We start from the raw sequence: 24,958 nt of genomic DNA, 5'->3' as shown, positions 1-24,958 counted from the left end.
GAACAATTCCAACATATTTCAAAAATATCATGGTTAAAAATTAAATAATTTACAGATAACCAGGATCTCCATAACACTCAGTGGTTTTTCTGGTTGTTTTTAATTGTCAATGAAAATTACGTGAGCAAAGTACAGTGTTTATTTCTCCTGGATTAGCTGTGCGCGGTACTTGTTATTTTCAAAGTGGATTTGAAATTAGATCACATCTTCAGTATGGGTGATTTTAATCACGAGTGGTTGTAGACGGTCGTTACTACCGGCCGCATGCATTCACTTTCTTTTGTAGACGGATTTTCATTCGCCCTAAGACCAACTGCTGAGAACCAAAGTAAAAATCTCATGAGTCGCCATCCCGTAAAAGTTAACCAAAACAACATTGTTAGATCGGAGCGTATTCCATCAAACTGATAAAACTAGTCCAACAAACGATACTTATCGTTATAGATATAATCGCGAACGCGTGGCTTAACGACCAAAATAAGATAAGGAAATCGATTAGGTGGTATATACATGTGTATAGTATACATCTTAATATTACATATGTGTATTCTATTGCGCGTGGTTATCACATTACAACAGACGCGAGGATTGATAACGATGTAATAAATACTTTTATTAATTTATATTATACGTTTATTAATTGTTAATATTATTATATATACTGTATATAATAATATGTATATTATATATATTCATATTTATATATTTACTTATGTATAGATGCTTCGTATGTATATATGTATATGTATAATGATGCTTACTTCAAAGTATTCAGGCGTTTCATAATTTATACGAAAAAGCGCAATAATATATCCACGATAATATGGTGGTTTTGTGTTATTTTCCATCATCTGCCCATGCTTTGGTTGCATACAATCAGTAACAAATCATCAAAACACGAATCACGTAACTCAGTAGTGTGTAGTATCTACAAACAGCGTGTATTTGCCATTCAAGCTATCTCTCAGTTGTGTTTCAGCTTTGCAAAGTCAATTTCTGCATAGCTGAAACCCTCCTGGGGTGGTATAGGGGAAACTGGTGGCACCCCGTCCACTTCCGGGAGGTCCAACCTAGCGTAGTGCAGAATACTAGCACCTGGTTGTAATTTTTCATATCCTTCACTGTCGAGAGGAGAAGGGGTGGGTGTAGGAGTTGGAGTTGGTGTGGGGGTTGGAGTTGGTGTGGGTGTCGGGGTAGGAGTATCGTCAAATAACTTAGGAGACGACGGTTTAGTTTGCACTGGTTTGAACACAGAAGTATTAGGACTTGTAGCAGTCGGAGAGGCAGTAACTAGTCGTGGTTTACAGATCGTAAACTCAGCGAACCGTGTTATTACAGGGACCACCGATTGGTCTTGAGAAACTTTTGAAGATGATGATAAGTGGCCAGTATCTTTGACCGTTGAATTGGGTGGATTCACATCTTTGCCTTTTCTAGGCAACGAACTATCCACAAGTGAAACAGAGTTTGTTACAGAGAGCTTGCTAGTGGGTCGCATTACCGCGTATTCACCACTCGTATCGATCATTGAAGATTTCCCGATCTCGGATTGGGGAGTGAACGGTTTTATCGGCGACTGCGGGCTGTTTAAAGAAAATGGAAATATCGTCGCAGAAGAACCGGTAGGAGTAGCCCGAGGCGGCGAGGCAGGAGTGCTTGCCAAGCTTTCGGTTGTCGGACTCCCATTTAGGGGTAAAAAACTTGGTGCTTTTACTGGCTTACTTCCGGCCTGAATCGCAATCGGTTGAGAACGAGACTTCTCCTTCCGACTACCGCCTCTTGGCCTGCGATTATTACGACCAGTTCCACCGATATTCATATTGATATTAATATAGTCTTGCTCAGGTGTAGCGACGGGGCTCGGTCTCGGTTTAAACGTCATCTCTACATAGCCTTCCGGTGGGCGTCTAGGTTGCGGCAAATCGACAGGTGCCGTTCTCGTTACCCCTGAAGTAAATAAGTAATCGTTTCAAACTTCAATTCGATGGATTCTTAAAGAGAGTTTAAATTCATTGAAGAGAGACTAAACAATTGTACAGTGAATATTTTAAGTGCAGTGAAAACATCTTAGGCATTTTGAATTTGATTAATCAAATCAAAAAATAGCATTCTCAGATATATTCGAATTGTTCAAACTTTTTGCGTTTTAAAACAAATTGTACCTGGAGGTCCGTTCATTTGCATGTAGTCATCGTTGACAGGAGATGGAACTTGTTTAGGACTTGAATCAGGTCTGTGCCAGCTTTCACTCACACCTCCCATCTCTAGATAAGGCCCTTCAGCCTCTTCTACTGGCTTGAGTGTTGTTATCACTGGTTTGGGGGTGCAAGAGGATGCTGGTGTATGACTGTGATTGTGATTGGCAGTGATGGTATTGTTATTATTGTTTCTGTTCGCCTGCAATAGATAAGTTCAAAATGTAATACAGTATATCGATGAAAAAATAAATAAAACTGGTTACTATGAATCAAGAAAATTTTCTAGCGCTCAACATAGTGAGAAAATGCACTGATATTTACATTGATTACTAACCTTGTTTAGACCACTCATATCTACGTAGGAGGCAGTAGTAGATACAGGTGGTTGTCCAGGCGACATGTCGACATAGGAACTGGTGTCAGTGGCAGTGGAATATGAATGCGTTTGGGACTGGGTATACGAGGAGAGAGGAGAAGATAGAGGTGACAGAGCATTAGGCCTTGTAAAATCCAATTCCATAAGGTCCTCCATGCGCTCTGATGCCCCTGAGCAACCAGAGTTGTGACCCCAGGAACTGGACAACAGTGGGGCGGAGTTAGACTTGCTTGAAGTAGAGTGATCCGAACCAACAGGCAAAGGAGTAGCAATCACGTTTGCTAACCTCCCAATCTCGGGTCTCTTTGAGCGACTTCCTACCGAAAATGCTCGAACCCTAATGGACTCTTGTTGCGCTATTTCCAGTCTAAAGGCAAAGTATTTTTTTACTTGTAGCATCTGAATTTGTTCGGTTCAATTTTAGACTACACAAACCATGTGCGAGTACAATGAAAACAATAAAGAAAAGTTGCTTAATAGGACAAATATAAGCCAATTACCGATTCTTGCGTTGTCTGTTGGCAGGTTCTGGTCGAGACCCCACAGAGTACGCTCTGGTGGGCCTGGACTGTAAGTCCTCACCAGGTGCAAGATAGCTGGTCACCTTGTCCAAGTGATACTCAGAGAACCTTAAATCTGTACTGGGAGTCCCAGATGTGACTGAACAACTGCTGCCTCCATGTTGAGACATATCATCAGGAAAATGACCATTGTTTGGATTGGCAGGATCCATATCAACATAACCATCGTCGCCATGAGGTGCCATAGGTACATAGCCATCAGGTATTGTAGTAACTTCCTCTACGAGGGATGAAGCTCGAGAATGTGAGTGTGCATTGGTCGCAGGACTCATAGGCATATAAGCTCCCCCCCTGCCAGGACTCGAGCCACAAGGACTATACATCTCCATGTAAGAACTCTGCTGTCAACAAAAGAGGTGATTAGTAATCTGGAAATATTTCTGTGTCAAGTGAACTAGAGTACTTTCCAAACACTACAAACAAAATATAGATGTTGCAAAACAACGGTTAAAATCTAATCAAAAATTGTCAACTTGGGAGTTTTTTTTTTTTATTTTCCCATTAAAATAATGTAACATACTTACCTGAGAAGGTGACTGAGACTTGAACAGAGGTGAATATTTATGTTGAGGATTTCCAGACGACCAGATAGTATAGTCATCACCATTTTCCTCCATAATAACCGGTTCATCAGGCGTCAGTGAATGACCATATCTTGAGGCTGGCCCTTCCTCCAAAATGCTTTCTCCTCCGTCATCCATAGAAAGTGAAGAGCCCGCAGAATCAGTGGAACAAGCCCCAGATGCAGGGCTTATTGGCATAGAAGAAATTGGTGGAGAATAGGACAATCCTTTACCACACATAGAATGAGGTCGTGGTATATTGGGTGCAAGGTGAGCTGCTCTTGGATGACCCATTATAACTGTAGGATGACCCTCGCTTGACGTACGTGCTCTTGACGGAAGACTGTCACATCGTTCACGCCCTGTTGTACCTGTAATGAATATTACTAGTATTATAGTTGGATAGCAGAAGAATATAAGGTCTCAAAAAGCACACTGTCCCAGCATTAGCACAGTATAATTTACTTGCATTTATAAATATACACAGTATTAAATGTTTATAACAAGCATTAGATCAGATGATTGAATAAAAGGAATAAAGCTACTTTGAAGAAGTAGAAACAGTTATTGGACAAAGAAAATATATCAAAAAAATGCCTGGTGATTAGCAATAAAGAGAGAAGCGCCACTGTAAGAAAATATTAAATAGCATGACAATTTAATTAATTTCATGTACTTTATTAAATTTCATCATATTTTTTTATACAATCTTGGGTAGCAAAATTTGCTTAACTTCAATGTTTATAATTAAAATTGCATAAACTGAAAAAGAAAAATTTTCATTAGAATGTGAGTGACTTTGAAAACTTTCACCCTCACTGTATACTTTCAAAACGAATACCACAATTATTTACATGTTATGGATACATGTCAGCCATAAATAATTTTTGTGCAAATTTCTCAGGTTGTGCCACATGCAGAGGTTATATGACGTAAACACTGAAATACATGTTTGGTTATTCGGGTTCTTTACCTAGAAATAATCACTAACAATACCACAATGCGAACAATACAAACAATATTACATAATGCGAAACAAAAAACATTTATAATTATTATTGTGATGAATTTGCTGAACAATTTTGACAAACCAAACAATTTATGATCAGTGTTAAATATCCCTAACAAGTTTCACAACTGTTGGAACTACCAAACATCCAATCATGTAGATAAATGCTATCATCCATTTAAACATGGAATAAAAATTTTTTCTAATATAATCAGCAACTTCGACCGTTATTGCACTATACCTTAAGAAAAAAGTGAAACTGATTTACATTGAAACTAAAATACATACAGCGTAAAACGGATCTTTTAGATGGTTGCGATTGATTGACAACAGCAGCGGCTAGGGGCAGCGACAAGGTTCTCTGATGGGATAATGTGGTGGTAGCTGTTGTAGATGTGGTCGAGGCAGTGGTGATTGTGATTTGATTAGATTGAGAGGAGGTAGGGTGAGGATGACTGGCAACTGAGTGACGACGTCTATTCGCGGTGCTGTTGGCGTTAGTCAAGGTACTCCCGGTATGTCCTGCAGCAACCCCAGTCCCAGCAGCAGCAAGCGCTGTAAACCATACAGCTAACTGTCTCGAGACTCTCGATTGCAGAGCAGTTCGATCCACCATCACTCACAATGACATTAACATTCATTGCCACAATGAGACAACACTCAACGTTGATACTTCACATTACAGATAAGCAATAATATATTTTCGATAATGATGTAACATAAACCAACGATCTTTGTGTTTAAAAATATACTTCAGCCTATCTTTATTAAGTTTCTACCATTGGTCACCTGTTGAAAACTTTTTATTTCACATTTCGCAAGACTAATACAATTATTGGCACATGTTTCGTTGACTGACGGAAAATATATTGTCTCATTGTAGGCAAAATTTCTGCATTAACCCCTGGCAATCGATTATGAATTGATAAAATACAAAATATCAAAGGAAAGCTTAGATCATTTAATGTAGTAATACAGAATTGTATTAATCAAATGTTTTGCAGTAGCCGTCTTTCAAACATTGTAAAATTTTATATAAATTCAGCATAAGCTTAAAAAACCACAAATTGAGTGAAATTGCATGAGTTTCAAAAAATATCTTCGGTTAATTATGAATAATTAATTTAGGGTTACACATAAATGGTTAAGTAAACTTAAATGGTGATGATTGATTGTGATGACACATTAAATTCATTAAATCATTTTGGATAACCAAGCCCAAAACCACCAGATACCATTTTTGTGTAAAAATGAACATAAGAGAACATATAACCCTGTGAATAATATCAAACATCAATAAATACGATTATAATTCTGTAGGAATCTGTTCATGCTCTAAGCAACGACTGCCAAGCATGGAAATAATCACACTCTAGCAAAATATTACTATTCAAAAGTGAAAAATTCCCGTACTCAGCGATGTTACCAAAAGCAAAAACTAGTTAGATCAATATATGTATAGTCTATTCAAGATCCATATACACTGGTGGTAAACAAGCATCGAGCAACGAACTATTGAATAAGTCCATAATCACCACCAGCATCAGCAGATTGGATCTCAAATAAACTCGACATTTTAGAAGAGAGGATTGTACAACTACTGTGAGAGAAAACAGACCCGTGAGTGTATTGGAAGAGGAGATACTCTGTGAATGACTACTCTGTGAAGGAGCAGATGCAGGGTTGTTCAGCTCCCTCAACGGATCCACTTGTTCCTTGCAAGTCTTCTGTTCCTCTGTAAAGCCCGTAACCCAGGTGTGTTACTCTAAAGCTAAGTTGTGCTGTGCCTCGTCCCAATAAATTGAGACAACGCCTGATGCATGGCATAGGCAATACAAAAGTGTGTGCGCTTCATAATTTGATCATGGTCCATCGCAAAGCTAAATTTTAGATTTACACCAATGAAAAATAAAACACTTCAAAAAGCCATGTCTGTATTACCTACATTAATTAGTGTCCAGTGAACTAAATTTACGTTTGATTCAAACTTGAAAAATTAGATTGTCTAAATTTTAAAGATCAGTATGATCCAATATGCTTGGTAATATCTTTAGCTCAAAAAGTTGAGTGTAATCACTTTTATCTTTTACATCCTATAAACATTTACTGGTTGCCACTCAAATGGAATTAAAAACACACAGTGAAAATGTGATTGAGGCATCACTAGTTTGGGTCAAGTCATCGCTAGCAGTAAAGAAAGTAACATTTGGAAAGTGACTAAGTTACCTCAGAATTGTTACATGAAGAAATACTAGTTCACAGATGTCGAATTTACTGTTACCAATTTAGTGTTTCGACAGGGTTTCGATAACTTTAGTTTGGAGAATCTGTGGTATAAGTTTTCATTGCCAACTGTAATCATACTATAGATTATAGGAAACTGTCTTGGGTCTTACTTTCATTCTTCTCCAACAAAGTTATCAATTTATAAATAAATTAAAACTTTAAATGCAATTCTCTGACCTGTCCTACCTTTCTCGATCAGTAACGAGCATATACCATCTTATAAAAAAAATGGTGTATTAGGATTCAAATTGGAATTCACATTCAAATAATTTCTTTGCTCATTCGAATTATTTGCTGTACCTCAGTAAAATCGAAAAACATTTGTCCTAATTACCGCAATTATACATAAAATACATTCAGTATCCTGTTTTTGCACTAATATAAGACAAGGCTCTAACCAACTATATAAAAATGCAGAAAAAAGTGTCTCATATATACATATATAATTATCATACAATTGAGAAACGTAAATGAAGTGACAAATTCTTGAAAAATGAAACAAAAACTGATCGCGATTTGCTATTAATCTTTTTTCAAGTATGATGGTGACAAATCCTATTGTTTAACACCCAAAAACAAAATAATGCAACTGTTAATCTATAAGGTATGTACTCAGCATAAATAACGTATAGGAAGGTTTAATGTGTTTATCATTATTACTATTGCAGCAGAGTCCGTCATGGTTATCATGGTTATCATCGTCATCATCATTGTCATATCATCATCGCCATCATCATCATCATCATCATCATCATAATAATAAAAATAATGATGGTAACATTGAATGTTACCAAAAATTCAATACATCTAGACTAGAACAGTTAATCATAATCTCTAACATGTTGCACACAAATAAGCACGTCATTAGAAAACTATTCACACCAATAAAACTATAAAGTGGCATCCTGCGATGAACTGTAAAAAAAACTTTCATAAACACTATACTATGGTTTCCTATGAATAAAAAGGTCAAAAAATTCTGAAATTCCAAACTCACCTGATGGAGAAAAGCCATGCAGTTTTTGCCCAGTGTGAGTTTGGCGACGTTGAAGTACAGATATTGGCTTGCTAGCTTCATTCGCAGAGGAACTGCGTGTTCTCGGTCGTGGCCCAACTTCCTCTTTACTACTACTAGTGTTGCTCATAGAGTTTAAAATAGCAGCATGCATATTATGCGCAATGTTGCTATCTTCCGTTTCCATCCAAAATTCTCCTACCCCTGTGACCGCTGACCTGCCCACCTCCATGTAAAAAATGCGATCCATGTAGCCACATCGCCTGATGCACATCAGCTGCATGAAAGAAATAAATAAGAATATGAGAAAAATAAGAGATTTGTATTTGATGAAATATTTTCATGTTAAATATCATCAATGTCAGATAATCTCAAGAGGGAGATACAAAGATATTTGTGATAAACGATGATCATATCAAGACCGGTTGACTTACAGAAAATACAATAGAGTCTGAGTTGTTCTTAGCTCCGATTTTAACCAAGCTTAATGTTCGATCGGTTAGGCATAGTCTATATGGTCCTTGAATGTTTTTGCGTTCTCCAAGTCCCTTTTTCTGCATCGTGACCTGCCAAACGTGTTCTGAAAATTGATGCAAACAGAGATCATTGTACATAAGTTAATTAATTTTGCCGAATGAAATTGGGAAAGAAAAAAGTAACGAATCTCACCAAAGGTAGGACGAGGTTGTTCGCCATCAGGAACATCTCCTCCTTGGAGTAGAAGCATAGAGTTTAACCAATCGTCGAGTTCTTTCTCGCTGTCGAGAATCAAGCAGAAGCATTCGTCTTTGGTATAAAGAGCAATGACGTTACGATATTTGGTGTCAACGCGCTTATTGATGTTGAAACAGCTGTGCAATGATATACTTCGTTTTGGAAGCTGCTTGTTCTCAAATTTCTTCTTGCTGTCATAATACTCCAAACACGCGCTAAATCCGGGAGCTTCGCCGCGAAGTACGAAATATTTCTTCTTGGTAGTTTTGAGCTTCCGTAGGTGACCGGATTTAATGACCGGACCACCCGAGGGGGAAACTGGGCTCCTGCCCGAAGACATCCCGCCCGAGGATCGAGGATAGCGAATTGAGGTTAGGAATTGCGTTCTTCGTGATGGATTATGAACGCGGGGGCGATTACGAGGAGCACCATTTACATTCCACGCCGCCGTTCCACATGCACGAAGGTGTTGGTTTACATGCTCCCAGTCATAAGCCGCGCCCGAATCAAAAATTCGTACAATTTTGAATAAAGCAGGTTGTACCGAGGAACAGCAATAGCAGGACGATACGCGCAGGTGGGTGGGTGGTTGAACTCACAATCGCGACTTGCGTAAAATGCTTGCCGAGTAAATAGGCTACTGCCAAGGGCAGGGTAATTTTTCATGCGCAATACGAGGCAATACCAAAACACGTTGTGTGTAAGGTAAATGAGAGACATGTGAGGCAAATACCTAAATATATTTAAATTGATATAATTTTCCACATGTAACATCCACCCGCGAATAAAAACACTCGTAAAGGTATATTCGAGAAATATGCATAGAGTGGTCACATCTGCCGCGAGGTGAAAATTTGACGAGTGCAGAAATTCCTTATTTGGAGCGAATTTGAATCCGCAAACCCTCGTGCATTATCAATGACAATCAAGAAACTAGACACGACGTTCCACTGCTTACGACGGGTACAAAACAGCGCGTCACAGATCCGCGGTACGCACAGATTTTCTAATTACACGCTAGGCAATAAAATAGGCGTTCGTATCCATCTTGGAAAGGTCATGTGTATGGTTAAGCTCCGCAGTTGTAAACAAGCTGTACGCAGGCGCCAGTCGCTCAACCGAAGGCAGCGACTGGATACGCGATACTGGCTATACGCCACATGGGCCCATCGTGTTCCAGTGTATTCGGGCGGAATTGTTCACCCGGAATTAAGAATGTTGATAATGTATTCGGGAAATCGACCGTCCGTGTAAAATTATTCCCAGTACCGTCTGCCCGTCTTTTTCGCACGGCTAAATTGAAGATCTTTTTTCCCGGACGAGGTGAATCTTCAATCGCTCTGATCACACTTTTTGATTCTACTTAATAAATCTCGCACTCTGATTCTCCAAGTCATGCAACGGAAAGAATTCCACTTCACGATTCAGATCAGAAGTTACGTGGGAAAATGAACGCATTACAATTTTGTTGAAAAATTCTTTTAACATCTAGAAATTCTATGACTTCCAGGCTCAGTCAAACCCATTTATTTTCTTGTTTTTGAAAATGCTTTCTACCCTTTGAAATATTACACGCATGTGAACAGCATTGCATAGAATAAAATTAGTATGCATTTATTTATTTGTATAAAAGTTAGATGGTCTACATAAAATATATTTTAGACTTTTTCGCGAGCAGGGAAAATTGGATTATCACTTCATACCGAAAATTAGCTTTCTCAGACCTTTAATAATGGAGATTCTTTGTTTCTACATTATTACACAAGTTTTGAAGTAATAAAACTCTTCGACAACAATTAATTCAAACGAGGAAATAGTAATTACGTTCACGGTTAATTCGTAATACTAACATTGTATCTTTATCCTAACTCCGAAAACATGTCAAGATAAGTAAGGCCTTATCAACGATTTTAGTCGAAGCTTTAGCATTGGGTAACAACAATTATATATATCCATAATATTTGGTATAGCGTTTTGGCGTTATCTGGGTCTATCCGACACGTGTAGAAGTTGGAGAAATAAAATTAATTTATCAATACAACAGAACTTTTTTCAAGTTATCCCAATTTAGATACTCTAACGAAATTGATTTAAATTAATTTTTTTTATAACCTAAAAGTATTACGTATGGATTAGAAATGCTAGATTTTCGCCTCGAAGCTTTATCATGGCTCGATTTTTTTTTAAAAAGAATCGATCGTAGAAGGAATCAGTAAGTGGCATACATTACACTTACGCATTGTATGCCATAATAACATGATCATAATTTTTAAATAATAGTAAAATTATGAATAACAAAAACGGAAAAGAAAAACGAATCACTTGTAATTTGGCTTTACGTATTTATGCGACACGTAATGGTCTGGTCTACCTGACAAAAAGGCTGTGTGACATATCGGAGATATGAGTTTGTAACGAAGTACCTCTACTTAAACTGAAACATAGATTGTTTTCAGATAATACTGCATTAAGATTCATTACTGAACGAATTCGTAGTCTACTAAATGAAGACGCGGATTATCTGAAGAGAAAAGCTGATGCTTCAAAGATGTTTAGATGTACGATACACGTATGTACGATACACGTATGTGCGATAACCTGAAAAAAACGTCTTAAAAAATCTAATGAACTTTGTATCCACGTGTATCATGGGCAACTGCGCCAATTTCTCTGTGCTCGTGGAAAGGCGCGAGTTTCTACAGATAATAAAGTTTCTCCCATAACGATTGGTGAGGCTCCATCTGTATACTCTGACCGACTAGGAATGCAAGTTTATGCGCATATTGACAAGGGGCAGGTACTCTAACAGTACCTGGCCAGTTGTAGTACATGTGACAGAGTTTAAAGCTCAGTCTTTGCACATGATCAGTCTTCATTTCACTTGTGTCATGAATAACCAAGTAGTGAGTCGGTGAAACGGTACCTTGACGAACGTTTTGACTAACTAAGAAAAAGTCGTAATAGTTACGACGTGTTATTGTGTGGTCCACCACTGTTCCAGGAGGAGGATTAGCTAAACGTTTTCCCTGTAATACAAAAATTAGAACATTTAGGTAATTAGTCTTCATTGTGTTTGCCAATGAATCAAAGACAGGTATTCTGTACTACACGAACTTCACGGATACCTAAATTGTAACAATTTACAAATTTACACATGGTATATTCTCACCTCTTTCAAGAAAATTTTTGTGTTGATCCTCTTTTGTACAATGATGACAGTAAGCGTGGGCTTATAGTCTGGAGCAATCAATGCAAAGGATTCTTCTAATTGCTTCACTTCAAAATTTTTGATAACCTCTAATTGACCATCACCCACACCATCACGATATATTATTATTCGAGTAGGAAAACGCTGATTAACCTGAGAATGGGTACGTGAGTAAGTAATGTACGTAAGAGTAGTAAGTAATACAGTCTTCCAAAAAGAGAGTATTGACTAATCTTTTGCTTGGAAAAGTAGGTAAGAAGCAATTATGGAAAGTTAGTAACTGCACAGTAGTTAAATTTCATAATTAATGCATGTTACGATGATTCATTAGATACCTTGAAGTAAGCCTTCAACGCTGAAATCAGGCACACTTTTAGAGCGTCAATCAACTCTTGATTAGGTCTGTGCAGACAAACTTTACTAAACCATCGTGTGAAAGGTTTGTCAAGACTGGCCACAAAACCAGCAACACTTCCGTGTTTGCTCTGACCTGCACCTGCATGATGTATATCGATCCCACAGACCATAACATTATCCTGTATAATAGTATAAAACCACAATTTTTAACTTGCCAACGATGAAAAATGTCATGTACAAAGGGTGAATAGAATAAATGTAATAAAATTTATATGTTTCAAGTGAACATACCATGGGTGATTTTAAGGCCCATAGAGTGCCACCAAGCTTGCAATTTATTTGCAACGCAATTTTCTGGGTAACACTCTTGAGCTTGTCTGGACGATTTATTGTTCTAGAAATTATCACTTGAGATGCAATCGGCATTTCAACACAGCAAAGTCTGGGAAAAATTTATTAACAATAAATAAGTAGTGATAACGAACAACAGTAATATCAACAAATTTCAGCTCAGTTATGAACATTCAGTTATCTACTATGATAGCCTTGATCAACATTTCTACTCACTTTTTGACAGCTGCATATCTATCATTGCGATTTGTAGGAAACACAATGACCATTATTTCCATTGTCGGGGATATATTTTGTCTTAACTCTCTTAAAAAAGTTTCGGTTCGGTCATCTTTTAGCTTAATTAGATGGCCAACCGAAACTTGCATTCCCATGGCCTCACCGACCTTTGGGAACATCTGGCTGAAATCTTCTGCCGATTTGGAATCCCTTTGGCAGTAAATGAGACACCAATTTTTCAGACCAGGCTAAAACGGAAGAGACTAAATCAGGTCTCGCTGATAGTAAGCAGGTAATGACGAGAAATCAATCATGAAATATTAAGCTAGTCAAACAATTATATATTAGTGACTAATTGATTGAACAGAATAAAATTATTTATTTGCGTAAAATTTTTTTTCATCAGGTTGAAAGAATTGAGAATAAAAAAAAAAAAAATTTAACTAACTCTGAACCTATTAAATTGTTATATTGTTGTTGTATGTATACACGATACTATGACACACACGCGCGCGCAATGTCACATGTATTATTAACATAGAACTTACAGTACTCAGCATTGGTAAACGACATGCAGCACTATTCCAATCAGCATTAGCCTGACCTTGGACTTGTTTGTTATTTCCAAAGAAAATTGTCTCTGTTGGTACGACTCTTCCAGGAAGGGCAACGACATGGTCAGCCAAGTTCAATCCCCAGCTGGCCAACAATTTGCGAGCAATTTCATTTTTCTTTACTTCTTGAATGAACCGGTGAGCCACATCAACACGATGCTCAGGCGATATTCTTGTCACTTCTGATAAATCTTTCATCACTTTAAAATCTTGTCGCATAGACTCAGTGAGGCCGGACAGGTAGCACAACTCCGGAATCAAGTCAAGACTTTCCTCAATTTGCTTTTGATTTATGTAACGAAACGAAATAGATTTTTATTTACGAATACCAAACAATTTCATCGCAAAGTATATATAAAATATATTGAACAAAAAATATTAAAGGCGATTAATTTCACAAACAAACAATCTTAAGTATATCGGACTTAAGTCTGTCTTACCTCGCCAGAGGGAAGTCTTTTTTTGGCTCTATGTATCAGAAGAGGTTGTTTTTGGTCTCTGATTTCAATATTCCAGTGATTCTTGTAGTACTGGTAAAGGCTCATTTTACTTTGTGGATCTTTACTCAAAGTGAACTCTTTAAGAGGATTTTCATCCCAATTTATATCATCAATACGATAAACTTTGTTGTTATAACGAGTTAATACTGATACACCCATTAATTCTTTCATAACTGCATCTCGAAAGTGACCAGACGAGTGTTTGGTATACACTTGGTTGCTAGCAATAAAATACATAAAATTGTTCAAAGATGACAGTTTAACAAAATATTCCCCACAGATCTTAAATATCGCATATAACACTCTCAAATTTCACTTACATGAGATCACGCACAGTTTCTGTGCGCAAGACTCTATGAGTGCTCTCTAGGCAAAGTTGAAGGCCGCCTTCATATTCATCAATGGCCGTAACATATCCTGGCCACAATTCCAACCTATGTTGGGGCACAGAATGAGCTGCTCTAGAATTGAAATGCTTTTGCCCAATTTGTACTAAATCCAAGGCATGCATTACACGCTTGAATAAAACATTGAAAAGCCCGGGGAGTTCACCAAGTCGACGCTGTCTCTTGAAAATTATCGTTAGCTTGACGATCGAACCATCCATCGGATGTTCTGATTGAAGCTCTGTCCTCTACATAAGTCTACATTAGTATCATACTCAATTAAAAATATGACATAAGTTACCATACAATGAAGTATGGAATACTTACATTTTCTGGTAATGGCTGGGCGAGGTGTAAAGTCACTCCATTGAATATTTTTGCTTCACCAAGGGTCACTGAATGTTGGTACAGCAATTTACTTCGTAAAGGACGTGAATCCAGGTCGGGAGAGTACTTGACTTCGTACTCATGTACGCCTCGACCTTGGTCCACGTTCAGGCGTATATAATTGGCATTCAAATCAATTCTACAAGTATATGAAGGCACCAGTTTTGATCATGAATATAATATTAACTGTATAATTTTATACTTAAAACTTCAAATCCATAACCATGGATGAAAATTTCAACAAATGCTCGACATATTTAGAGTCAAAAGTTTGTACTCACGTTGTGCCAGCAAGACCTTGACGTGATATCACTTCAGATTCAACAACAGACTCAGTGATTGTCAGACTAGCCATTGCACTGATTGCTTGATTTGGTAAGTCACCCGAAGGTCCTGCAGGGGTGAATTGCATTGAAGTTTGAGACGTCACTGGAAACCTGTTTCATTAATTAGAGCCCAATTAATTGTTATTCAACTTCTGGAGATATCAAAGTTTGAAGAAATCAGTATTATTTATCATCATGAATTTCTTCAATATCAATTGATTGATTTGGCGTAATAGATAAGTCAATGTTGGACTTACGGGGTTTGCTTTTTCATTAAACTAAGAAGTGAAGCTCTGCCACGAGCTTGTGGAGGTTGCTCAGAAATTGGTAATGCTTGAGCTGATACGGGTTGCTGAGAAATTGTCGATATTGGGGCTGGTTCCGAACTTGGAATAATTTGAGCTGGCCCTTCTGTTGATTTTTTAATAAGTCCTAACAGCGCAGCACGACCACGACCCAAACTTGGGGCCAGAGTCGCCGGATTAGGAATGGCAACTGGGTTGAAACTTGGTGGTGGGGTTGGAGTATCTCCTCTGCCGGTCTGTTTTTTCAACATATCCAAAAGTGATCCCCGGCCCATCGGAACACCACGTCCGATCGGCCTTAATCGTTCATCCGCCATATCTATGTGATAAAAATCAAATTGAAGCATGATAATTTGATCTGAATAAAGTCTAAATTAAAAGTTGTTCACTTCATTTATCATCCTAATAAAGCATGTTTACCCAATTGAATAATTCTAATAGTATTAGGAAACAAAATTTCCATTAGATTTGTACAAAAAATCTATGATCCATTTTCCTCATTTTATAACCTATAACCGAAAATGAAGGTTAACAACTGAAAGATGAAAACAGATTCAAACAATCGTTCCTGACGTCATATTCCCACGCCGCAAATATTTAAGGCATAACACGTGGTTTACAAGAAAACATCCTTCTTTCGATTGCTTGAAAGTCCTGATTAAACTTAATACACTTACTTTTCAAAGCTTTGCTACAATCAGACACAACTAAATGATACTGTTCCTACTTTCACTGTGATGTAATTCTTTATAGCGTTCCCCAACTTCGTGGTTCCAGTTATCAGACACAAATACACCGATATAAATATTTAGGCAGGCTTAACAGATCAGGGCTCGCGGGAATTTTGTTCGACAGGCCTTTGCGCACTTCTCGTACGCAGAATCGACCGAGAAGTGAAGACTAGATACAGACACTGTGACGCGGTTTTTTTATACCTAATATTATATTTATGTATGAAGTATAAAATTACTGTGATCAATATTTATTCCGTTTAATATGAATTAAATGCATTTCATGTGAAAAATGTTATTTTCCAGCTTAATCCAACTGTATCACGTAACCGCCTGAAAGTAGTTAACGCCTAAGTTAACGGACGTGAATTATTCGCCTCGAAAGTCATTTGAAAACATACGTAGAACCTGTAGTGTGTGCTCTTACACTGTGGAAAAAAGAAAAACTGGAAAAGTTAAGTCTTATGGATTTGTCCATAATAACAATTAAGTATATGTATATTTCTACCAACGCAGCCTGCCGGTGGAGTCGGCGGCTTGTGGTAACTGGCAACTCTGCATGCCGATTTCGCACTGCATGGAACCGACGCTTTTTCGACGTGCATCACACATTTGCAACTGCATGCGATGCTTACACGACGCCATCGTACCGATTACGCAGTTCTGATTACTGAAGATATTATTGTGAGAATACTGACCAGTTCTTGGTGATGCTGAGTACAATTCTGTCGTACTCGAAGAGATCTGGCAAATAGATGACAGCTAGAAGCCGTGAGTTCCTTTTGCTGATTGTACGGTACTCGACTTAGTGTATCAAAGGACTGAAGATATATATCAAATTGAAGAGAAAGAAGTTCTGAACTCGCTTTTACGATCGCGACGGTCTAGACCTGTTGACGGTCCGTCATCTACTGAACGTGAACGTCGTAAACCGTCGAACGTCCAACATGAGTTTGCTCGCCTCTTGTTACGAGCGTCGGAAGAACGCACTGATGTATATGAAGAGCGGCTGCGGAATGACCGCGTGAGAAGGTGTGGAGTGATAGCAAGTACCGGAGAAAAAAGAGTATAGGAATTACCATTGGAATTACATACCGTCCATGATCTTCTACTGCCAGCCTTCAATTGTGCATGCGTCGTATAATGTACCGTTGCTGAAGTAAACAAACTGAAAGACGACATGGTCGAATGATAATACGACCTTTCCAAAAGAAGCGAAACCTGAATAAGATGTTCGGTTGTGAGGAAGAAAAAAGAACATGTAAATCAGCAATCACGTGAAAAAAAAAAAATTAAATTTATAGGCCCATACTCGTGAGCAATATTGCATCCTTTTACTTTTACCAAAGTTTTCTTCAAACTTGTTGCACGTGTAGTGAAGCTTATTGGCTAATCATTTAAACCGCCCAAATAAATCCTTCAGCTTACTTGCATCAAGAGTCGAACCCAATGTTTTCATGAAGATGAAATTGGCAACGTTATCGTAACGATTCGTTTCGGAAAAAATCGTTATTTCGCAATTTTAGGAATATCTGACGATGCGATAAATTGTAATAAAGAACAATATATTCGTATTTTGGGAACTTGATTACTTCAGTTACTATAAATTTGCGAAACAGTGCCCCCCCCACATTTCGCTACGTTCACGTTACTAACTCTAGCTCTCTAACTCTTATGTTTTCAGCATGATATTGTGAACTTACTACCTAGCTAGGAACCCTTGCAACGAGTGCAATCAGGACTGCCATGGCCTGCAGGACTACCGTTTTAACGGTAGATGTGCTATTTTCGACTCTGTATACCGCTCAACCGTTTTTACATGAATCCGGCCGCATTTTTAAATTAGGGTTACAAGTTTTACTATTAATTGTTAACTCTACCTACTGCTTTACACTATTATCACCCTCATCTTGATATTTTTTTTTTGATTTCCAATCACGTTGACTGAAGACTATGGTATACCTATATGTAAAATAGATAATATTCCTTTGATAAAAAAGGAAATTGTCATTTGATTTTGTGTCTAAATTTTACTTTTTCTTAATTTTGATTAGAAAAAAATTTGATTTTAGTTCACACTTTGTAAAATAGATATTATCATTGATATTATACATCAAATCACTTTCAAATGAAAGAGTATTTTGTCACGAGTCAAAGTGCCAATTTTTTTTTTTGTGCTTCAACTGCTTTTTCTTAGAGCTCGCTACTGCTTCCTGTAGAGGGCACCTCGTAGCCCTGGGTACAAACAGACCAAATAGACAAACTGTACCTATAACATAAGTTTTCAAGTATATGTAATGAAAATTGATAAGTCAGTGTGAATTTATTTCAACGCGAAGATTATTATCGATCTATTGATGCTATCCCAGCCTCTCGAAAGATTCAAACTTGGATAAATATCATACTAGCTGATTAGCTGACTAGAACAAAAATTTCCTCAAAGACGAGCAACATAATTTTTAAGAGGCGTAATTTTATCCAACCAAAAGTGGGCTGTTAATTACCTCTGGGTTGTATGATTGGTCTTCTATGTTTCATATATTGCTAACATTCACTGTGGTGGTCCGACATCTCCCTTACCAATGGCCACTGTATTCTTTTGCTTGCTTGTCTGCAAGTATTGTGTGCTTTCATATTTTTATATCGAGTTACACAAGAATATTATTCATGGTATTTATAGGTAAAGCTGCCCGAATCTGATTCACCAATTTTTTTTCAACTAGTTTAGAGGATTGTTGAACACAAAACTTTTCAGCAAAAATCTATGTTATACAAAAGTTGCAAGGCTTCACAAAATACATCAAGTCGTGGTATTCGATTGACCTTAGTCAAAGCTGCCAATGTCATATTAAAATCGACATGGGATGGTTTTTACCCTTAAAACTGAACCACTGCCTATCAGTATACCAAAATATGTATTAAATATTTTCGACTGGTCTAAAAGTATGCCAGGTTTTAACAAAATTGCTGTGTCACGCTAGGGTAACTTTGATTGTTCGACCCCTGACTAACAATAAGCAATAACAGATTGTTTAGCGTATTTTGTAAAATCTAATGCTAATCTTTAAGCGATAAATTAGATATTATGATACGTTATACATAGATACTGATTTGGAATGAAATATTATGTGCCAAAACAGTGGATGGTCGTATTATGAAAACTTTATTTTGTATACATGCGTAATTATTTATAATATATATTTATTCATTTATATTCTCATAGTATTTATAATATGTATTTACATGGTTTTTACTTCAAATAATTATTTAGAATGAAATTACAATAATAAACTATAAAATGATTCAAACAACAAATAATTTAATTTACCTGTGCGTGAGACTTGATGGTATTTTGAAATGATTGTGTATTTTAATTTCTTAACGGCAGCTCGCGGTACAGATGGCAAGAGAACATTTTAACTTGAGCTAATTTTACGCTTTTCCGTATTTATGTCCGCGCGCGTACATAGTTTTTACAAGTAATCATGGCACTTAGCACACTGGCATGTTTCTGATGTCTATCTTTAGGCAATGAAATGTGGGCGATCGAATTCCAACAATTGTTTTAAATCCTGTTTGCATTGTAAGGAATTATACATAGTTTAAAAAAAAAAAAAAGATCAATTTACAACTTGGGGCATGATTTAAGACTTGATTACAGAAGTGTAGTAATGCACCAATTTTCCGAGTATAGTTAATGAATATTTAAAAAAAAAAAAGACAATTATAGCATTCTAAATTAGCTGCAGTCTGGTCGTCTTTAAACTTAGTAAAATTATTCAATTTATTTACAAGAATAAACGATATTAGCATTAACGATGTCATAAAATAACTTTCCATATCTCTCCATCCTGTAACCACTTTTCTTCAAAATATGAATTTCGCAGAAAAGTATATGATTTTAACATGAATTTTTACTACTAAACGAAATGAGTGAAATGAAGAAAAGAAGTGCAAAGTGGAGGGTTCAAGGAAGCAAGTTTACGCATATTTCCAAATCCCACTATCAAACCCAACCTTGTAGCTCAGCCAATAAAGAAATTTGGTAATATTCGAAGATAATTATTATGTTTACATAAACAATAACAATTAAACCCAACAGATTAATGAAACTCTGCACAGCATAGGGCGTATGGACAAATACGCGCAGAAGATTATGACTGTATATATGGCCTCAAATTTATCACTATAGGCCCACTTGTTGATTCCCTGATTAGAGTTACTTTGTAGATATGTTACACATTTTATATACTAATCTATTGAAGTTGGATACCTATTACATTATGAATAATCGCTCAGAACCGAATACTATATTTTTGGGATTCATACATGCGCTAATCTGTAGTTGCTACCCACGATTCTTTCATAATTACTCACAAGTCTTACATATTTATGAATGTAATTTTTTTTAAACAATGACAACAATCCTGGTTATTTGTTGAGCGTATCAACGTTTTCCTACTTTCTGGGTGGTAGTCATGAATACGATAAATAAGGAACTGGTTCTTTTCTTAATGACCTTCTTTCTCTAATTCCTTATTGCCGCCTATTTTATGAAGGAACTAATTTGTATATTACAATACAGAAGCAAGCTTCCTAGATATTCATCAGACCGCATAGCTAATTTTTGGCATTTCACCCTGGACTTGTGCTGATATCAAAGTCTTTTCCGCAATCTATCCTTTACTAATATTCAATTGTGTTCTGACTCACTCTCATCCCTGATTGGACACTAGCTGATGACCTACAATCGGGTCTTTGCATGAAAAAATGTTGAAGGCGAATTGAGCAGCGATACCAAAAATGATTGGGTCATTTTTTTTCTTTTTCGATTAAACAATAATTGACGAAAGTACAGCATATATTAAAACTACAACAATGTGACATCATCTGTGTTGAAGTATATCTATATATTACGAAATCAGTGAAATTCTATTGCTTTTAACATCCGTAATTACGTTTTTTCGACGAAAAAGAAAAAATACTCATAATACTAAACTTAGACGCATATAAGAATACGGCTTTTTTCGAATGCAAATACGCAATTCTCGTAAATATTTATGGACTCTGGTACGGTAGAACTCATCATAAAAGCTGCCGCCGCAGAGATGTCGCATCAAGTGTGATTGGCATTCAAAATCGATCAATTACGCCATCATCTGCACTTAGTTTGAAAAAAAAAGATACCTAGATCCTTTAGCGTTCTTCAGGAGTTGGCCGCCAAGGAATGGCTATGAGAGAAGTGACTGTGGCAAGTTTTATTCTACCTGATATAGCATTTACGCCAAAGCGATCGAAGTTAATCCGTCCAATTAATTGCTGTTCTTTAGTGTCGAACCCGCCATGAGATATTTGAAAAAATACTCGCGGCAAGTAATCAATAGTTATAATTAATTATAAAAATATACTCTGCCAATCACGCGGTCATCCGAGTGATGGGTAAACAACTGTATAGAGAGCCTTCTGGCTAATCACGGAGTTTGGGTTAGAAATCATTGTCCCATCCAGAAGTGTCATCAAGAGGTGGTGGATCCGAATCTGGTGGATACACATCAAAGTTTGCGGTGTCTATTGCGCTGCGAATTCGAGGCATGATTGGTGGCTCCAGTGTTCTTGCTCGCAATCCTTCCCAATTGAAGCCATCGAACCACCTAGTTGATGCGAAAAGTGAATGAAAATTAAAAGAGCAGTGAAAATGGTGATAATTAATTTCGATCTCCATCTTAGAATGACTTACTTATGCTTTTGTATTTCGCTAATGCCACCCTTTTGATATCCAAGGCGTTCCGCAGGATTATCCCTACAAATTGAATCAGTAAGTATATTAATAGCTCTTAGTTCATCTATCATTTTGAATACTCAATTATAATTCAATACGTGAATCACGGCCACAGTTTTCATCGCCGACTCATTACGGAATACGATTTTTTCAACCAACACTAAATATAGTGTGCGCATAATTTATAATATAATTAAAAACTCGTACCTGCACAGTTTTTTTATCAGGGCAGTTGCATTCCGTGTAATAGATCTTGGGAATTCTATGGCATCTATTCCTTTTAATATTATGTTGTAGGTCTTCATGGGATCGGCTCCCGTGAACGGTGGTGTGCCTGTTAAGAGTTCATACATCAGAACTCCAAGGGACCAATAATCTGCACTGATGTCATGTCCTTTGTTGAGAATTACTTCTGGCGCAACATATTCTGGAGTGCCACAGAACGTCCAGGTTTTTTTTCCGTTTTCCAAATGTTTGGCAAAACCGAAGTCTACTAATTTGACATATCTGAAAGAGAAATTGATTCAAGTTAGAAAATTTGGCATAGATAAGCTCACAGCAATTGGACTATGATGTACATACTTTAATGTTCATAAATCGGAAAGAGAGAATATTAATTTACCCCTGGCTATCCAATAAAAGATTTTCAGGCTTGAGATCTCTGTAGATAATATTTCGCGAATGAAGATAATCGAAAGCTTCCACGACACATGCAGTGTAGAATCTGGTAGTGCTATCATCAAAATGTCCTTTGTCCCTTAATATCGTCCACAATTCTCCTCCAAGACAAGCTTCCATCAGCATGTACAAGTATTTCTTATCTTTGAAGGTTTTGAACAATTTGACGACAAAGTCGCAGTCAGCCTCTCCCATAATTTTTTTTTCAGACATAATGTGCTGTTGCTGACGAGTTTCTACTATTTGTGACTTTTTCATTTGCTTCAAGGCGAACGACCGGCTGTTGTCGCCGGCAATTTGTACCAGTTCTACTCTGCCAAAACCACCAACACCAAGTGTCGCCAACGGACGTAAATCTTGTAACCGCAATTCTCTGAATTCCTCGTTGAGCCTATTTCCACAGGAAAAGAAAAATCGTGTGAAAATATTGAGCACGTTGATCACATTCACGAAAATGGTTACACTTTCATTGCATACTTCACTTTTACTCAAGTATGCCATTCTCATCTGTACTAGCTCATATAATTATGTCACTATGCAGTACTCTGAACTAGAAATCTCACAAACTGAAGCAAATGCGTTTACTGAAATCGAGACTCCAGGAAAACTGTAGTAAAAAGTGTCAGTTACAAGTGTAAAAATTATTAAGAAAAAGCATTCACAACAAACATGCTCCGAGATAACAGCTATCCCGTAAAATAAATTGAGGATATCTTCGTACTGCACAAATTTGTACTAGCCTTTCGTGGTGTAACACGTATCGCGAATGCAAATTTGTACAGAGTAGATGAGAGTTTTTATATTTAGCGATATTATTAGGCCCTATATCCGCATATTCACCATTTTTATAGGATATGATATTGTTAGTCACGACTCTGTTAGCCTATAGACTTGGCATCACTGGCAGGAACTAAGGCTAGGAAATAAGCAAAGGTTGGTAGCAGTAGATTGGAAGATGCTGGACAATAAACAAGTCAAGACACAAGTGCACACAGAGAATAAATTCATCATATTTACCCATTTCACAATCCTTAGAATTAATAGAAAGAAAATATCACACACTTCTTGAGTTAAGCATGAAACATGGTTTTAATATTGGTTTTTTTATTAATTAGTCATTAAATTGTTTGGTAATTGGTGTAAGGCGTTAACTTTGGCAAGATAATTGCATTTTGAGATGATCATAAACCCATGATTGAATACTATAAATTTTCAAAGGGCATAGCCGGATAAGCAGGTCGAATCGGCCCCCGCTGAATTTTTTGTCGGTACTTCAGGGATCAATTTGGACCCAAATGAAAATAATTTAGTGAAAATTTCAGCTATTAATCTTAAACGGTTTCCGAGTAATTGAAAAAAACCTATTTTTTAGTATTTATTTTTTTTTTAATAGTAAAATTAAAAATTTTTTTTTGCTGATTTTTTTTTAAATACTTACGAGTAAAAGCTGTGAAAAAATTTTTTTTTTATGATTTCTAGACTAATAGCCGATTTTTAAACTAAAAAACAAAATTACAATTATTTTTTTTTATGCCTATTTTAAAACATGCAATCACCAAATTTGGACAGAATACGTCTTTTATACCCCTCTGTACTCAGGAATTTTTTCAATTTTTTTGGTTTGGTGCAACGTCATGAAAAAAATTAAAAACCAATTTTTTGTTAATTATTTTATATTTCAACTGCTTAGAACACTACTTACAACTAATTATAAAATGTATTTATTCATAGAAATATTCATCAAAAACGTAAGTGGTCATCAAAATATTTGTTAATATTTTCGTCAATCTTCATCACTGTCTTCATTAATAACTACACAGCGCCCGGTATTATTGAAAATGCGACTTAAAATTTCCGCTGGTCTTACAATTCTCGATAAATATCTAGCATGTGATAGGTAATAAATAATAGCTGCTACATGCGAACAACAACCAACTGTACGCCGACCGTTGGCACAATCACAGCAATATCGAGAAATTCCGTTAACTCCATTTTTGCCACGATGATACTCAATGAAGCAGCGATATGTTTTTGCATTAATATGCCGAGATCTTACTTGAAATCTAAGAATGTTTTCAGCCGATCTTACGTACTGAAGGCTTATATTATTATCTTCATCCATCATCTCAGCTAAGTATGACACTGCTTGAGAAAGCTGGTATGATCCTGTCAGTAAAATATGCAATTAAGTCGCATTTTCAATAATACCGGGCGCTGTGTAGTTATTAATGAAGACAGTGATGAAGATTGACGAAAATATTAACAAATATTTTGATGACCACTTACGTTTTTGATGAATATTTCTATGAATAAATACATTTTATAATTAGTTGTAAGTAGTGTTCTAAGCAGTTGAAATATAAAATAATTAACAA

General features: G+C 36.7%; 3 protein-coding genes across 12 annotated transcripts in view; all 3 read right to left on the bottom strand.

Annotated features, from left to right (window-relative positions):
* Positions 1-640: 640 nt before the first annotated feature.
* LOC124310507 (insulin receptor substrate 1) lies at positions 641-9,860 on the bottom strand. 5 transcript variants are annotated; one of them, XM_046774525.1, is made up of 10 exons: positions 8,698-9,860; positions 8,463-8,608; positions 8,011-8,305; positions 6,346-6,462; positions 5,016-5,282; positions 3,680-4,089; positions 3,075-3,496; positions 2,533-2,941; positions 2,163-2,397; positions 641-1,947 (listed from the first exon to the last, which is right to left on the bottom strand). In XM_046774525.1, the coding sequence occupies exons 1-10, from the start codon at positions 9,080-9,082 to the stop codon at positions 965-967; spliced, it is 3,669 nt and encodes a 1,222-aa protein (XP_046630481.1). In that variant the 5' UTR covers positions 9,083-9,860; the 3' UTR covers positions 641-964. The 5 variants fall into 5 exon arrangements, with proteins under 5 accessions (XP_046630481.1, XP_046630482.1, XP_046630483.1 ...); XM_046774526.1 differs by having other exon boundaries at positions 3,075-3,493; positions 8,698-9,859; XM_046774527.1 differs by lacking the exon at positions 6,346-6,462 and having other exon boundaries at positions 642-1,947; positions 8,698-9,859.
* A 389-nt stretch (positions 9,861-10,249) lies between these two features.
* On the bottom strand, positions 10,250-17,243 carry LOC124310508 (piwi-like protein Ago3). 4 transcript variants are annotated; one of them, XM_046774530.1, is made up of 13 exons: positions 16,073-16,346; positions 15,816-15,904; positions 15,348-15,714; positions 15,046-15,201; positions 14,705-14,903; positions 14,312-14,625; positions 13,932-14,211; positions 13,426-13,773; positions 12,875-13,125; positions 12,599-12,749; positions 12,286-12,486; positions 11,912-12,103; positions 10,250-11,768 (listed from the first exon to the last, which is right to left on the bottom strand). In XM_046774530.1, exons 2-13 carry the CDS (start codon positions 15,856-15,858, stop codon positions 11,439-11,441), a joined length of 2,832 nt encoding a protein of 943 aa, XP_046630486.1. In that variant the 5' UTR covers positions 15,859-15,904; positions 16,073-16,346; the 3' UTR covers positions 10,250-11,438. The 4 variants fall into 4 exon arrangements, with proteins under 4 accessions (XP_046630486.1, XP_046630487.1, XP_046630489.1 ...); XM_046774531.1 differs by lacking the exons at positions 15,816-15,904; positions 16,073-16,346 and adding an exon at positions 17,222-17,243; XM_046774533.1 differs by lacking the exons at positions 15,816-15,904; positions 16,073-16,346 and adding an exon at positions 16,825-17,105.
* A 2,597-nt stretch (positions 17,244-19,840) lies between these two features.
* Positions 19,841-24,958, bottom strand: part of LOC124310509 (cGMP-dependent protein kinase, isozyme 2 forms cD4/T1/T3A/T3B) — a 34,116-nt gene continuing 28,998 nt past the window's right edge. For all 3 annotated transcript variants that reach the window (XM_046774535.1, XM_046774537.1, XM_046774536.1), the window contains 4 exons: positions 22,528-22,974; positions 22,113-22,412; positions 21,864-21,926; positions 19,841-21,777 (listed from right to left, as the gene is read on the bottom strand). In XM_046774535.1, coding sequence (XP_046630491.1) covers positions 21,612-21,777; positions 21,864-21,926; positions 22,113-22,412; positions 22,528-22,974 — 976 coding nt within the window. In that variant the 3' untranslated portion in view covers positions 19,841-21,611. The remainder of the gene's footprint in view (positions 21,778-21,863; positions 21,927-22,112; positions 22,413-22,527; positions 22,975-24,958) is intronic.

The sequence above is a fragment of the Neodiprion virginianus genome, chromosome 1 (assembly GCF_021901495.1).
Source record: "Neodiprion virginianus isolate iyNeoVirg1 chromosome 1, iyNeoVirg1.1, whole genome shotgun sequence".
NCBI lineage: Eukaryota > Metazoa > Arthropoda > Insecta > Hymenoptera > Diprionidae > Neodiprion > Neodiprion virginianus.
Note: the sequence above shows the minus strand (reverse complement) of the source record. Positions and strands in the feature narration are given on the sequence as shown.